This window comes from Ambystoma mexicanum, chromosome 2q, assembly GCF_040938575.1.
Source record: "Ambystoma mexicanum isolate Mex_15411 chromosome 2q, UKY_AmexF1_1, whole genome shotgun sequence".
Classification (NCBI taxonomy): domain Eukaryota; kingdom Metazoa; phylum Chordata; class Amphibia; order Caudata; family Ambystomatidae; genus Ambystoma; species Ambystoma mexicanum.
The window spans coordinates 1,414,698,003-1,414,715,417 of NC_090924.1; the positions used below are offsets into that span (position 1 = coordinate 1,414,698,003).

At 44.9% G+C, this 17,415-nt stretch overlaps 1 protein-coding gene across 3 annotated transcripts in view; it reads left to right on the forward strand.

The window, feature by feature from the left end:
- The window catches only part of HACL1 (2-hydroxyacyl-CoA lyase 1), a 370,092-nt gene that overhangs the window by 233,995 nt on the left and 118,682 nt on the right, over positions 1 to 17,415 (forward strand). For all 3 annotated transcript variants that reach the window (XM_069648911.1, XM_069648913.1, XM_069648912.1), the window contains 2 exons: positions 2,432 to 2,537; positions 12,461 to 12,544. In XM_069648911.1, the coding sequence (XP_069505012.1) occupies positions 2,432 to 2,537; positions 12,461 to 12,544 (190 nt within the window). The remainder of the gene's footprint in view (positions 1 to 2,431; positions 2,538 to 12,460; positions 12,545 to 17,415) is intronic.

The window sequence follows — 17,415 nt, forward strand, 5'->3', positions numbered from 1 at the left end:
TTCCCATCTACCAGCAACCAAACTCTGTCAGTTCTCTGGAGTCAGACAGCCCCCTCCTAATTAGTACCCTTTTGAAGCTCACCACGATATTCAATAAACTAGGCAACTTCAACTTGTGATTCAACAATCCAATAGATAGTAAAGTAGTCTCACGTTTACATGCTACGTTTGATCCTCCTCCACACTAAGGACCAGCACGCCCCCCTAAAATCTAAACTACCTAAACCGCATAAGCTTGCCAACAGCTGGTACGCAGCTGACCATGTCACACTCTGGAGAAACAAGAGAGCCTTGGAGCATCTCTACAAGGAACACTCCACCCCTGCTAACTACATGAAGTTTAGCAACTCTGCCAAATTGTACAAGAAAACAATTATCTCCCGTAAAGCTGACTCCTGTGATACTAGAATATCCAACGTGAGCCCAAATACCAAAGAACATTTATATTAAGAGAACTGATGAACCAAGTACCAAACACTTTGCAGACTAGGTCAAACAAGGACCGGTTGCCCCACCATCCAACAGGCCCTGCCAACAAAACCAAGCTACAGTGTAACAAAATCACTATTAAAAAAGAAAATACTGCTAGCCTCCACTCCACCTCTACCTGTCTTCCTGACACCCCCGGCTCACTCCATATCTAACTCAACACCCTCATTTTTTTCTTTCTCCCTACTCTGCTAGACATCATCCAGTAGTTGAAACACGCTAATTGTAAGGGTGATCCCTTCAAGGCCAATGTTGTCCCCATCAATATGAAAACAGCGTGGGACACGCCACTCAGTGCCCACTAACTACCACCCTATCACCACGGTTCACAAATTGCCTACTCTCACGTACAACAATTCTGACAATTCCACTAACTCCTAGGGGCAAGACAGTCAGGATTCTGCCCTTAACACAGTACAGAGCCCTGCTTGACCACAAAATGCAGCTAGACTCTGTACGTGATTCGGATTTCTTAGCTATCCTCTGACTTTTCCGCAGCATTTGATCTGGTTACCATGACACGCTCTGTCAGCACCTCACTATACATTTTCAATTCTTGATTGATACTGTTGCAAGGGTTAAATCATTACTCAGTTATTGTACCTCAAGATGTTTCATTGTGAACGCAGCATCTTACCCTATCCCAGTCCCCTTGAGTGTTCCCCAAGGCTCCTGTTTGTCCCACACTTTCTACAACACCTACACCAAGCCACTATTTGAAATCCTTAACACCCTTGGCATCATTTATACCAACTTCGCTCATGACACCCAAATTCTCATCCCCCTTAATGGCAACCACTCGGAGGATATAGTCGTCATTAACAGGGTTTACAGCACTATCCAAAACTGTATGGCCACCCATAATCTGTGTCCTAATGATGACAAAACAGTACTTGTCATTGTAGGACAACCCCCTCTTCCCCGCCCTCCCGCCACACACTGCCTCAAAAATCTAGACGCAGCCTATGCCTTTTCCCATTGATGGCACAGCAATCCCAGTCCTCAAACATGTCAAAACCCTGGGAGTAAACTTCGATGCTGCACTCTCCATGACCAAGCACATTAACACCCTGGCCTCATCCAATTCCTACACAGCTAAACTCATCTCACCGAGTAGATAATTTCTCTCACCGAATAACCATCACGTTGGCAACAGCCATCATTGTCAGCAAGTTGGATTTTTGTAATGCTCTCCTCATGGGCACTTCGTATCCAACCTTGCCATGCTCCACCTCCTCCAAAATAAGCCTTTGCGTGCAGCGTTGGGCCTGAGCCGTTCCGATTACATCTCAGTTTCCCAGTGCAAAGTCCACTCGCTCCCCATCAAAGCTTGCATCGATTTCAAATCCTTGACTTTGGCCCACCGCTGCATCTACAAAGAGGCCCCTCTCTGCCTGAACAATAGCATCACTCAGAGACAGCACCTGTGTTCACTAAGATGTCTCAATTGCATCTCACTGGTCACCCCACATTTCAAAAAGTCCAGAGCAGGAAGAGTAAGCTCCTGTGTCACAGGCCCTTCCCTCTGGAACTCATTACCTCCAATCATTAGAAATGAACAATCGTACCCCACCTTCAAGAGACTGGTGAAAACCTGGTTATTCAACAAATATGACTAATGCCACTGTCTTCCTGGAACACCTCGTAATGTACTTTTTATCACTATGCACAAACGGTGTGATACCTGTGGGTCTAGGCGTTAGGCAAATGCTATCAATAAATAAATATTGGGATCTGTAATGAAGCATAGGGGGGGGAACTGCCACTTTACTTATAGGATAGGACAACTCTGTGCACAGCCTTCTCTGGAACCTGCTCCTCAAATACAGTCATGAATGAAGTTGAAACTATCAGCCCTGTCTGTGATAGTTCTCACATCCAGGGCTCTCTCTGTCACTAACATTCTGATGTTTTTCTGTTCTTTTTCCACTTGCATTTCCAGTGCACTGCGAAATGCGGATGTAATACTGCTGCTGGGTGCCAGGCTGAACTGGATGCTACACTTTGGACTGCCGCCCAGATACCATCCTGATGTGAAGATTGTCCAGGTGGGGGGGCACACAACCCATTATTTTGTAGAGAATGCTGCTTGCTGCTGCGACTGTTTTCCTGTTGGCCATAACATTAACATAGTGTTCTGATATGGATGGTGTGAGGGCATCATGAGGCAAGACAGATAACAGATTCAGAATTCAAAACAAGCACTTTTATTAACTTAAATGTCAGGATGAAAAAGACATAACTTTCCCTGTACTAAAGTGGGATTTCCCTACCTAAATAAAAGTAAGGAAAGTCTGAGTCAAAGGGTTCAATTTAGTAATCTGTTTGTGTCCAAAACCTACACTTGCCCTCACAACTAAATCTGTACAATGTGTAAGGATGCCATCAACCTAAAAGAAAATGGTGTTTAACAAAGTTCAGTGCTTCTTCCAACTCGCTGCTTCCTTTCACCTCCCTTCCCTAAGTATAAAACAGTTCTGCAAAGTCTCAAAATTACCTTCCTTGGATTTAAGATAAAATGGTCTTAATCAGGACTCCGGGTTCCCTTCATCAAGTCAGGACTTGGGATTCCCTTACCCAAGTGCTAAGCAACACAGTTAACAAGCAAAGTATCCTTGTCTTCTTAATTTAAGTTTTGAGATTCAATTAATTTTGTTTTCAAATATTTGTTCCTATAGTTTATAGCTTTCACAAAAGTTGGCATCAATATTCCTTTAACTTTTAAAGTTCCACTGTAAATGATGCTTTAGTATCTTTTGTTTACATGATTTTTAAAGTCACATTCATTTTAGAATTCCGCATTCTGGGATTTTCTTATTCTTTAAAGTTAAATTAATTTCAGCGCTTCAACATATAATGGTTTGCTTGGATTTTAAGTTCAGTTTCCTTTTTGGGTTCCAAATATCTTAATTCTGTTAATATAGTTTTGATTCAGTTTGGTATTCAATAATTGAGTTTTACTTGTGACTCATTTTGTCCCATATTAGTTTGTTTTGCTTTAATTGAAAGGCTCAGTGTTGTGAGAAACCTGAAGGTTTCTCCCTAACTAGTCCCCAGGGATCTGTGATCCAGGTGGCCAGGACAAAGCCATCTCTATTGAATCCAGTTCCTGGGGGTGGTCCAGTGAGGGAGGATCACCTGGATGGGGGGTCCTTCGAATGGGAATGGGACACCGACAGGTGAGAAGCGGTATTCCTCTTCTTTTGACACCTTTTTTCCCCCCCCAACCTACCACGTAGGACATTCAAATCCACTGCCCCCCCTTTCGATACGAACACATTCGCACGACACACCAGAGAATGGACAGACCCGTTTACTTGACATGTCCCAATGCAGGGGTCAGGCAGAGTCAGGCAATTGATCAGAATCACAGACACCTGACGGCCCTTCCCTTCCTCACAGGGATAAAAGGTGGACCCAGAGAGCACAGTACGAGCATTGCGAACAGCACAACGAGACGGCTATCCAGGCGCGGCAGTTCAAGAGAAAGAGAAAGGCAGCTGAAAGTGAGGGTGGTGAGGAGGGAAGTGACCTTACCCTTTTCGTTCCAGACCGCGGAACCTTTTGAAGACAAGAGCCTAGGACTGCAAACAATAGCACAAGTATCTTGCAGCAGATGTCAGCTGTACACAGAGCGGGTTGACGCTGATAAGCGGGAGCGAGGGGAGCTCCTGCTACCGTGGTACCGGCCTCGTCTTCAGTAACGAAGAAAGCCAAGTGGTTCATCACAGCCGGTTAGTCGAGGGGAGGGCCGAAAAGAGCCGGGCTGTGGTGAATGAAAATCGCAAACTGGCAAGTTGAACTAAGTTTAAGGAACTGTAAAAGTGTTGAGGGGCAGTCCAGTTGCCGAGGAAACCAGCAGCATGTGGGTGTTGCTCAGAGAGACTCTGATCGATCCCCATTTGAGTAAAAATACAGAAACTAGAAGGGCGTAGGAGAGCCGCCAGAAGAGCTCAAAGTAGCCCTACAGGAGATCTAGTAAAATCCCCGTACAATTGAAAGACTTTGATCTACAAACACGAGAAAGTAAGGGAAGTGAATCCTGCATGGTGAAAGTAAAATGGAAGTGAATCCTGTGAACATTGATAGTAAAGGGTGAATGTGAAACCGGCAAGAGTGAACCCAGAAGAGGGGTGCTAATGAGGAGGGGAAAATTCTAAAAGTCCAGAGAAACGGGGTGTTGGCGAAGGTAATGTAGCCCAGGGTTGTCCACCAGAACTGTTTAAGAAGACATTGAATTTATAGCCGCTCTATTAGTATGATCATTCCAGTTTAATGCACTATCAAACACTTTCCCAAGATAACTAAATTTCGAGACACTCTAGTTTTCGACCACACTCATAAATACTGGTCAAATTATTACTGGGCTTGCCCGCACACATACGTTTTGATTTGTCAGTATTCAACGACTGGTCTCTCGGGTCCATGTATCTAACATAGCCCATATTGAGTTTGTGAAGAGCTAATGGGGTGCGAGATGAGACGGCATCTTCTTCGTAAGAAAGGACACCTGTGTTTCCCTGAAATTCCAGACGCGTCCTTTGTGGTTTCATTTAGCTCTGGTGATAGAGTGCTGATGTAAAGATTAAATAATAATGGCGCTAGCACGCACCCTTGCCTAACTCCGCAGGACACACTGATGGATGAGGTAACTTTACCCATGTTGTCCAATCTCACCCCTGCAGTCCACTCTCACCCCTGCATTAAGGTTGTTGTGCAGGGAAATCAGCATTTCTAAAAGGGGCACGGACATGCGCATTGAAAGCAGTGAACGCCACAGCTCTTGCTGGTTCACGCTGCCGAAGGCTGGCTTGCGTCCATAAACCCCATGTAAACCTGACATCTGTGACCTCTAATGTATATTTCCAGTATCAACTTGAGGTTCAGTGAGGTTAAGGACCCGCTCTACCGTTTCAACTCCTTCTCTAAACCCATATTGCTCTTCTGATAAAATTTTATTTATTTATTTACATTTTTAAAGCGCTCACACAGCCCTGGGGCATCGAGGCGCTGTTACAGGAATATGTCTTGGTTGCGTATTTATAACACGCTTAATACCCAGAGGTTTCTAAGCGTGGACCGGGAATTGAACCTGTGTTGCTTCGTGCCGTCTCGTTTCCAAGGCAAGCACGTTACCGGTGAGCTATCCTCCCAGGATATTGACCTGTGCCCAATCAGTTATACAATTTATAAAGAACCCTGCCTAGCCATTTCGCATTTGAATCGATAAATGATATTGGGCGATAGCAACTTGGATCTAGTCGATTTTCCTTTTTTGAAGAGTGTTTTATCGATTCTCTCCACCTCTACAGGATTTCAGTCATTGGCCACTATACCATTGAAGAGTTTAATATAAACCGGCACCTAAATGAGAATATTTGTTTTAAATGCATCCAGTGTAATCTGGTCCGGAAGCTTATATCTTCAGCTACAAACTGCAGTAAATGGATACCCTCATTTCCCAGTGTGAGATATTTTCTAGGGAAAAATTATCACCTTGTTCTGAAGATTTATAAAGCTGAGACCAATGGTTAAACTCATTTAGCAGTCATTGGAAATACATTTGCATTAACTAAGGTTAAGCTAATTCCCGTTAAGTCTTTGAAAATTCACATTTGTCTCCAATTTTTGCAGCTGCTTCCAGCCGTTGCCAGGACCTTTGCTTCCAGAGGTCTTTGCCTTATCTTATTTTAATCTTATTTTAATGTATTAGACTCGTTTTGGCTCTAATGGGTTCCTTAATGACTTTTAGTAGCATGGATTTCATTTTTCTACAATCCTGATTGTACCAGTTAGGGTATATTGCTGGGGCCTAATGACAGAAGTTAGGTGCAGCCTTGCAATTTCTATTTTGCTGTTATACATTTGTAGTTGCACCAGATCTACTTCAGAGCTAATGAAATGAGGCAGATGTATACACTGCTAAGGCATGCACTAATCAGATTATCTGAAATTCTGTCCATGTTTATATTTGCCCATTATTGGTTTCCTCCGAGTAATAGTGGGTTTATCGCAAATAGTTTGGGAGTTAAATATACGTTTATGATTGTAGATCACAAACAATATCGGAGAGTCGTCGCCACTGCCAGGACGTTTAATTATCCTTAAGTAATGTGAACGGTCAATCGTAAGCATGCATTATAAAAAAAGTTGCTTGTCGATTGGTATCTAGTGTTCCTAAATGTGAATTTCCTGGAGTATCTGATGGTAACCTCCCAATAATTGCAATTAAAGCAGTACACCCGCCTTAGATGTGGTTCCATCCAGCTTGCTTGATAACGATCTGTTGAGGGCGAGGTCATCTTCCTGGGACAGACCTACACCCCTCCCCCCCAAACAATACAATCACCAAACCTTATATTGAAATCACCCCCGATTATTAGCATTGATCTTATGTTACGGTTCAATGATTGGGAAATGCTAGAGTCCGCTAGTCCTTTTAATAGTACCTCAATGTCGAGGCTCAGGTTATTCATTGTGACGAATCGTTGAAATGTATAATTGACTGCGATTATACCAGCACTAATGTGGACCCTTAACACCGTATTGGAAATGATTTCCAGACTAAAGGTAGCGCATAAATGAACATTAATATATGTGGCCAAGCCACCTTTATTCCTGACACTTTTACTCTTTAGGGCTGGCATATGGAACCCGTGAAAATTATGTAATTGAATTGGCATAACTTCCCAGTTTTCCTGCTACATTATATCATAGGAGGATATAAAGGCAACAAACTCAGGATCCCCAAGCTTACTTTTTAGACTGACAATAAACCAAGAGACTAATGTTAGACAACCTTTTGATAGTCTGGCTGTTGCTAGACCCCCCCTTTGTCGTGTGAAATCATTCACATTGGTATAAACGGGGTCACTTGCCTGTGCAGACAATTCCATTCTCAAAGAGCCATTCAACGCCCTCTCAAGGGCCAGGGGATTAATGTCTGTTAGCACCTGGTGTGGGTGGCACAACCAATCATGATCCGCGAATCTCGGGTTGAAACCTATAATCTCAGCCCCCAGTATTTTTATATATTTTTTTTTTTTTAAAGATGCCTAACCCCTCCACCCCATCCCCACTTACCTGATTGCAGAGGCGGGAGCCCTCCGCCGCAGCAGATTTCCTTTTCCGGCCACATGGTCATAGAAGAGGTGCCCCCCTGTGGAGTGCCGCCTTCTATAACCATGGAAGCCATTTTGGATCAGTATTTACATTCATTGAGCGGGACCGATGTGGTAACCTGGGGTGCTAAGGACCTTAACCCTCCCGTTCCAAGGGCTCTCATTAACCACCCTAGCGACCCCCCCCCCCTCCACAGCTCCCCCGTTATAGTCCATGGTACGGGGGTTATCGCCACATTGTTCCACAGAGCTCAGGGATCTCGCTTGTTCGAAATTTGTTATGGGCAGCAACTAATCTCTTTTGCACCGGAGATTTTCCTCCTTAATGATTTTTGTACGAGGACTGGAAGATAACAGTGCTTGTGAAAATGCCATTGCTTGGCTCCCTTTTCTAAATAAACCTCCATACATGTGTTGGAGAAAACCTCTTGCGTATTCAAAAATATATTGCAGATACCTTCATCAGTAAATATCTTAACATTGCAACCACTACAATACATACAATCCGGTATGCGTAATAAAGGGAGCATCTGGTTTGAACTCCCAATAATCCCCACACGCTTTCTTAGCACTTCATCTAGTCTTCTATAGGCATTCCTATTGCCATACAAGCAACCTTTAAAAGTCTGGCTACAGTTCTGTCTTCTGCAGCTTTCTATTTGGTCGAATTGTGTGCTTGTTCTAGAATCCTGCTTTACATGCACATGCAGGTGATTTCATGCTGAATCGCAAGTTTGGTTGCAGGATATGGGTCCCTGATCTTCCGGCTGAGTGTAAAAGATCCTAGCATTTGTAGGTGCAGCAAAGTTAGTGCCCGATGGGCCAATTGACTTGTCCAGACCATTACATGCCCTGCCTTTCAACCCAGCTGCCCCTTGCTGGTCCGACTCTGATTCAGCCTTTTTGAGTGTGGCACTCTTGGCGTTCTGGTACAGCCCTACTGGCTGAATGAACATTTTGAGCTTAGAAATATCCATATTTGTGGATCTCTCTGTAACAATGTTTCCATCTACTTTCATGTGTATTGAGTGATTCTGTTGAGTTTCAGCATCAATTACCTTTTTAGATAAGGTTTGGTCATACTTTGGCCCATCTTGACTCACTAGATCATTTGTCAGATCTAGAATGTTCTCCAGCCGGATTTGGCCTTCAATGCGCTCTTCACTTGCATATCTGACCGCTTGCATTATATCTTCATCATGAGCTCCAGTCGAGGGAGTTGGAATTTTAGTGTCCACCTCCACTGAACGATCTAGATTAGGTAGCCGATCATGAACCCTTATTTCTGGTTCAACTGGTTTGTCTTTTATGGGTAAATGATGACTTCACATGGGCTTGCCGTCAGGTGCCAGTTCCTTGGTGGAAGCATGATTTGTTCACATGGTATTTGAAGCCAAATGATCAGTACCTATTGATGCAGTCATGTCTATGGGATCCTGAATGCTAATAACACTGATTGCACCCCACGACCCACTGCTGGAATGATTAATTGTATCTGCTGAAGCACCTAGACAGTGATCCTCCTTGGTAGGGCTTAGACTGGTGCTCCCAACTATTAGCAAAAGGGCGGTCTGGTGTCAATATAATGTCAATTTTGTATTAACATGGGCATTGCCTATACCAAGCAGAGTTGAGGTTGCAGTTATCGAATGAAAAAATGATGTGCTCAGCTTTTGTGAAAGAGTTCAGGAGTTCATCCAGCTTTAGCCCCAAACGATCAACAATTGGGCCATGATGCAAAGTAGATAGGTGCGTTTGGGGACCAGCCAGGGGGCTTTCAGCTACATTGCCCGATGTTTTCACCGGTGGCCTTGACTAATAGTGTCCCCCTCAACCCCTTTGCGGGAATGCTTATAGCCACTCTTGGTTTTCTGGTCTTGAGTTCGGCAGACTGGAAAGTTACACTGGGTAGTCTGTGGTGAATCTTTGTCCACTCCCCAGACTCAAATCCAGGTCCTCCTCTCGATCAACGTGAATCTGCCCTAGGTCATCTCCCAATTCCTTTGCCAATTAACTGCTCACTAAGGCTATAAAGTCGTCTATGGCGCAGAAAGACTCCATTATCACCTTTGTTGCAAAATCTTGCTCGCAGGCCTCAGACCCCAAGGAATTTATGCCGTAGTCTATTGTGACGTTCTGAAAATGTTAGGGGGTTAAGGCCTGCCCGACAGTCCTGTTGTCCATAGTTGTTCTCTTAATTAAGCCTTTTTTTCAAGAGGTCGAGGCATTGGGCTTGAGTGCGGTACTGTGCCATGACCCCACACCCCCAAAGGCCATAAAGCCTGGCGTCCCCAGTGGATGATAAACTTTCTCTGGGGCAATATGGACGTTGCAGGGACATTGCTTTGGCTTTGACTGCGCAAAACCGATCTTGAGATGGTATTGATGCAGCTGTTTCCTGGACTTATTCTTCATCCGTGTTGGTTGACCCAGGGTAACAGTTGAGCTGGGACCATCTCTACGCTTGGACATGTGCGTGGAGGAGGTAGTGGTGAGCCTTCCTCTTGTATGGGTTTTAGTAGTGCGCCCATCCGCATGCCTGGCTAATTTGACTGGAGCCTTGATGGCCGTCGCGGAGAGATGGCACACTTGCCCATAGAGACCATAGGTATAACGACTGAGGGATTCTCTGTGTGGTCTGGTGTGTAGAGCATTAACATAAGATAAATACAATAAAATAATGATTCTACTCTGTGGAATTTAGCCACTCTTGCCTTACTACCTACCCTGCATAACCAGGCAAGGTAACTAAAAAAATCTTTTAATGAAAAAGCTGTCGTAAAGCACATTAGAGTGCAATTGGGGGCATTCACTTAATCAGTGACTCGATTTATGGTAAAAAATCTCAGGCCATGAGCTGCTGCATGGTTGTTATTGGAAGGTTCGACACAGGGAGTAGGTACTCGCGTCACCCCTTACTCCTTAGCTTACTCTTATCCTTACTGCAGCAGCCCTCGATCAGAAAAGTGGGAAGCCAGCAGCTTGGCAACCCAAGAAGGCAGAGTTCAGCCTCTCCTGTGTACTGCAGCTCGTCCTTCTCCACTACCCCTGAGCCTCTGTCAGCCGGACGGGACCCCTCACCACAGCTGGCAGAGGCGAGGTGAGTGGCGAAAAGCACTTCTCACAACCGCCACGTACAAGAACTGTATACAGAGCACTGGCAGGCAAAGGCTCATACCACACCCTCTGTCTGTGGCAACTCATGTCAGAACGTCTGGGGTCTGGTGGTGTCTCTTAAACTGCGTGATACGCCTCCTTGTCCCCAATAACGAGGAAAAGGGTGCTTTTTTGAAGTATAAACATGGAGGGCTGCTTCCTTGAAAATCCTTAACAAAAGGTTTTTTTTTTTTTTTTTGTTGCATACTGCAGGTTGCCTCTTTCCAGGGCTTTGCCGTACTATGACGGTAAAAGCTATAGATGGGCTTCACAGGCCCCAGGTCGTTTCCCCAAGTCTGTTTCTTTGATGTCTTATGTTTTATTATTGGGCTGGGGCAGACACAAGTGTGAAATGGAGATTGCTAATGGCCATTTTCCCTGACAAGTCATAGCTCACTTGGAAAGGGCCATTAGCATGCCAAAGACCCTCATTCTGCGTATTCTCCACAGTAAATGCATGCATCGCATAAGCCTGAAACGTAAGGCATGACCGCGTCATTCAGAAGATGCCTGTGTCAAACTATTCAGTAATATGAAGACAAGTAGATGTCTGGTCATCTTGTGCAGGTAAGAATTTTTCAAGCATCAGGGTGTTGTAATTGTTTCCAGACTCCTTGATTTCGGGAATAAGGGGTGTTTCAAATGAATGTTGAAAACAAGGAAAGGGGTGTTTTATAAAAATGGGGAGGAGCAGGGGTAGAACTTTAAACTGATGCGCTATCACCAGGGTCTATGGCCGCTTCGGAGCACCATGTCGGTTTACTCTTAAGTCTGAAGATTCCAGGACTGTATAATCAGTGCAAGGTCTTCCGCCTTGCCTATACCTTTTGTCAGACTTCTATCTCCTCTGTGCCTGTGTAATGATTGGAGATGTCCTGCCCAATGTCTGTATCCCTTGAACAGCTTTTGACACATCCATGAGTCCATAATTGGTACAATGTCCTACACCATGCCTGTATGCTGGTAGGCTTCAATTGGTCAAATGCCTGTATAATCCAGGTGTTCGCCCACTCGCCCTCGATCTGTTGCTTTGTATATTGCTCTTTCCCTCTCATTGTCTTTCTTGCTCCCTCACCTCATTGCAGTAATGCACGTGCTCAATGTCCTAGTTCGCTCAGCAGGAGACCACGTTCTTTCTGCTCTCGTTCAACTAGCAGCTTTCTCACCAGCCCGGGTGAGTGGTTAGTGCTCTGTCTACTTGCTCAGTGAGTGGGGAATGATGGACTCCCCAGCATGGCTCTGTGATGGGTGAGTGATGTATGTTATGTCCTGGCGTAGTGCGAGAATTCTGACTTCATAGTGAGCAGTGGCAGATTTTTATCTCTTGGCTTACCGAGTGATAGTGCTGTTTGTCCAGGGTGAGTGATTAATTATCAGATAATTACTGTCTATATGGTAAATGAAAAAATATGGTGGTTGCCTACTATGGAGCAGCTTATTTGCTTGACAGTGACTCTGGGAGCCACAGCGTTGTCTATCACGGGCTAGTGAGCGCATGTGCTCTTTCGCCTGGGTTAGTGAATGGCAAATTATGTGCTTTCTGTCCTCACCTAGTCCTCAATAATTGAAGTGTTCTTTGTCTGCCTCTGAGCAGTTGATAACTTGCATTGTTTTTCCTGGCATACTGAGTGCCTGTGCTCCATCGCAAAATCTAGTGAGTGGTGACTGACTTGCTGGTTCTCTTTTGTTTACAGGTGGATATTTGTGCAGAAGAGTTGGGAAACAATGTGAAGCCGGCAGCGTGCCTATTGGGAGATGTTGATGCTGTCACTAAACAGGTAATATACAGTTCTCTGTTTAGACACTCCGCTGCTGGGCCCTTGCAGTCATTGGACTTCTCCTACAACGAAGCCCGTACAAAAACATTGGGCCTCTGAGAACATTGGGTCCTGCCATGGGTATCGTTGCACCTCTAATCATTGAGCCCCTCGTACAATGAGGCCTCTTTAATTATTGAGGCCTTCAAGATCATCCTGCGATCACTGAGCCTCTATAATAGTTGTCTCTTTATGGCCCTTAGGCCTATAGCATCACTAGAACCATGATTGGATCCCCACAGGACTCTGAGGCACCGCTGTTTCGTTGATGACTGGGGTAGACTGAACTGTTTAAACCATCCTCAAGACTCCCAGGCAATCCATGTATAGATTAAACAATTTAGGAGGGAGGATTAACCCTTTGGGAACTGCAGCAGGGTCTCTGCTCTCGCTCCTTCACAACTGATCAGGAATCTCCTTTTGTTACTGCAAACAGGCAGAAAAGCATTGTTCAGTCCGAAAATCCCTTTTTGGCACAGTTCGCCTAGTTTAGTTGCTAGCGTTTAGTGCCCTGATAACTTTCTGTCCTGTAAGGCTTAATCCAATGCCGCTCAACTTTGTTAGAGACGTCATAGGTCACCAGTGGCAGACTTGGTCTCTGGGTTCTTCAGCATCTATTCTAGTGGGGAGAACCAAGTGATATGGTCTAGGATGACAGGAGGCCTACTGTCGGAAGGTGCCATCGGTCACAGTTTATGTAAGAATTGGACACTTAGGAGTCCCAGCAAAACAATTTGGGTTCTTTGTTGTTCATCAGTACCGTCACAATAGACCCTGGGCTCTGTTATTGATGCTCAGGATTTCCAGTGCGTCTATATGACCGATCTATGCAATGATGAGCAGCCAGTCTTCTCTAGAACTAACTGTTCCTTGGAACTACCTACTAGCCTACCTGCAGATCCAAAAACATCTGGAGCTGCACCACCTTTCAGGCACAAGACAATCAGGTTTTAGACCTCAGCACGGAACTGAAACTGCGCTCATTGATCTTAAAACTCAGGTCGATGAGCTGAGAGACTCCGGAAAGATGGCCCTACTCCTCTTACTGGACCTCTCTGCAGCCTTCGACCTAGTGGATCATGATGTGCTCTGCACCCACCTAGAAACAGCTGCCCACTTCTCCACGCATGCCATCGCATGGATCAAATCATTCCTAACCGGTAGAACTATGAGAGTCTTCTCTGCTTCTGCTGCTGCCGACCCTGTATCCATTACATGTGGAGTCCCACAGGTTCTTGTGTCTCCTCCACTATGTACAACATCTTCACGAAGCCCTTGTTCGATGATCTAGATAAACTGGGTGTCACCTACACTAACTATGCGGATGACACTCAGATTCTCATACCACTTTCAGGGGATTATGAACAAGATTTGGCCTTGGTGAACAAGATTTATCTCATCATTCAGGCATGGATGGCCACCCACGGGCTATGCCTGAATGATGACAAAACGGAACTCATCATACTGGGGAACACACAAAACATCAAAAGATTAAAAGAAGAATACTCCTCCTTCGTCATAGACGGTAACACTATCAAGGTGGCAAAAGAGGTAAAAACACTAGGGTTTTACCTTGATTCCCACCTCTCCCTAACCAAACAGGTGAGCGCAATGGCATCCAGTACCGCATATACCTGCAAGCTGATCAGAGCCGCAAAACCATACCTATCCACTGCCAACTGCCTAACCCTTGCCCGAGCATTAGTGCTGTCGAAATTGGACTATTGCAACGCACTATATATAGGGGCCAACAAACACACGTTGCAAAAGATTCAAACACTACAGAACAATGCTCTTAGAGCTGCCTTAGGAATTCCAAGAAGGGAGCATATTTCAGAAGCTAGAAGACAATCCAATTGGCTCTCCACAGCGGACAAAATCAAACTTAAGACAGCTTCTCTAACCTTCAAAAGTATCAACCATCTAGCACCCAAATACCTAGCTGCTAGATTCAACAGAAAAATCTCCACTAGACCCACCAGAGAAGCATACTCCAACCAATTAGTGATACCCCCATTTAAACTAAGTACGGCCGGAGGAAACAGCTTCCCGGTCAAAGCTGCCCAGCTTTGGAACTCCCTCCCACCCGGCCTGAGATCTCCCCAATCCTACGCTTTCTTCAGATCCAACTGTATCAATTGGATCAAAGAAAATGACCGATAGTCCTGCCCTACACCAACATAACCACTGTTCTACAAACCTACTATGTACATAATTATATACTCTCTATCTTCCTACTGCATATTTCCTGTATATATTATGTTATATGTATATATTATGGCCTGCATTATGTAATTTCTACTATGTATAACCACTACTTGTAATCATGTGTAACCTGTAAAGTTTAAAGTATCCTTGAACAACGCGCCCGGTTACCCTCGGGTCTGGCGCGCGCTATAAATAATAAACAAACAAACAAACTTTCAACCCAGATGTGCTCACCGGGTTAAGAGTAGGGAGCACCGATCTTCCCTTTCCCTCTGGTTTCTTTTAGAGGGTAAAATTCCATTCAGGGAAGGGGGCAGAGGGTTCTCTGTCCCATTTTATGGGATCACTAAAAGTTCTGTTTTTTTACTTTTTAGATTTTCTGGATCTGAACTAATTTTTGTGGTCGGAGGGATTTTTACTAAAGTCCTCTGGGCACTACAACCCTCTTTCCAATACTGTCCTACATTAGCCCATACGACTCCTTAAGCCGTGGTGCTTTTTAAGCAAAACATTTTAGCTGCAGGGGGATTTATAATTCTACTCTTGTGGAGTAGTGTGTTGGCAGCTGTAATTTAGCGTTGCCTCAACAGGGGTTGCAGCCAAGTTGATTGCATTAGTAGTACAATGCATGCAGTAAGGGCCATTGGGGTATTTTTTTTATTTTTTGTTTTAAAATAATTTTATTAATTTTATTTCAACAAACAATACAACCCAAACTTGCAGTGCATACAATAACATTATAAACATACATCTCTGCAACATGTCCACTGCTTCCCCCCTTATCTCCCCCCCTTTACGAGCCTATTCCCTTCCGTGTTCTGGTTCTGCCTCTTGTGATAAGGATTCCTCCTCCATGTCTTCTGTTGGGTCTCGTGGTGACCCAAATATCTCTGCTATCAATTGTTTCCAGGCTATTAGGGTCTCAGCTTCTTCCTCCCCCCCCCAACCTACTTGCATCCTGCCATATCACAGTTTCCGCTTCGGCCCATTTCTGTAGATCTTTCCACCATACTTCTATTCATGGTCTCTGTCATGCCTTCCACCCCATAGTAATTCTCCTCTTTGCAAGCGCATACGCTAAATCCTTTAATTTACTCACATGCTTGAGTTTATGCGATCTCGGAACCCTCCTATGAAACAAGCCCACACCGTATCCACTACAATTTTAATGCCTTTTTCAGCCAGCTTGTGAGCCACCTCGCCCCAAAAATCGCTCAATGGCCGGGCACGACCAAAACATGCACTATTCCGACATTTGGGGCATGCTTATCGTCCCACACGTTTAAATTTGGCTATTCTCTGGGACGTCATATACGCCCTGTGGGTTACATAAAATTGTATTTGTTGCAGTCTTGCATTTCTCGACACTTTTTTGTGGTAGCCTTTGAGCTCGTTCCCACATCCCATCACTCATTGGGCCCCCTACTTTCTCTTCCCAGTCCCGTCTCAGCTGCGCCACCTCCTTCCCCACTTTGGACATAATCATCTCATATATTCTAGATATGTCGTGTTCCCCCTCTGCGATGTCATATATTGTGTCAATAGTAGTGTCTGGTTCTTCTGCTAGTTCTAATTCGGACCATGTCTCCCTAATTTTCTGCACCACACTGTGGTATGTAATATACTGGCCCATATGTAACCCAGTTTCTTCCACCAATATCGCAAAATCCCTTATGTCCCCCTCCTGCCATATATCGCCCATGGTTGCTATCCCCACCGGTTCCCAGTGTTTCCTGATCATCCTCAATTGCTTGTCTTTGCGGGTCAATGCCACTAGTGGTACCTGCGGGGAGCACGGGAATGAATTCACCATCAGCTGACAGGCCCTGCGCCATATCCTCCACCCTAGTACCATCTTTGGGCGCCCTCCCATACTGCCTTAGGCAGCCACATCATTTCCTTTAGGAAGTATGGGGCACAGTCCTGTCGGAACAGCCTGGACTCCGTGGTTGACTCTTCAGAGAGCCTCCTGGCTACATAGTGCAGCTGACTTGCTATATAGTAAATTTCGTAGTTCGGCAATTTTATTCCCCCTTTTTCGTATGAGTTTTGCAGCTTCCAAAGGGCTACCTTATTCCTCGTCCCATGCCAAAGGAAGTCCCTGCACATGCTCTTTCTTTTCAAAGGTCTGCCTTGTTATAAGATACGGGATATTTCCAAAATAATGCAAGAGTCTCGGTAGGACCCCTATTTTCAACATTGCCCCTCGACCCATCATCGCTAGAGGTAGTTTCACCCAGAACTTCATACTATTTCCAATTCTTCTGATCGCCTCCTCTGTAATATATTGGTGTTCCTCCTCTACCGTATGGTATACGTCTATTCCAAGGTATCAGAACGTGCGCACCGCCCATGGTATCTGTAGTACCGGTAGCTGTTCCAGCGGGGTCCCTTTGTACCTGCTGAGTGGAAATATGCCAGATTTTTGGGGGGGTTCACGGCTATACCAGACAGCTTTGCATACATCTCCAGCACTTCTAAAATGTACTGGAGGTTTTCTTCTGGGTGCCTTAAGTACAACATGTCATCCGCATACAGAGAGATCAGATGCGGTTCCCCTCCTACAGCAATGCCTATCGGGTCATACTGTTGCCTCAGGTATATTCTTGCCCAGGGTTCCAGGG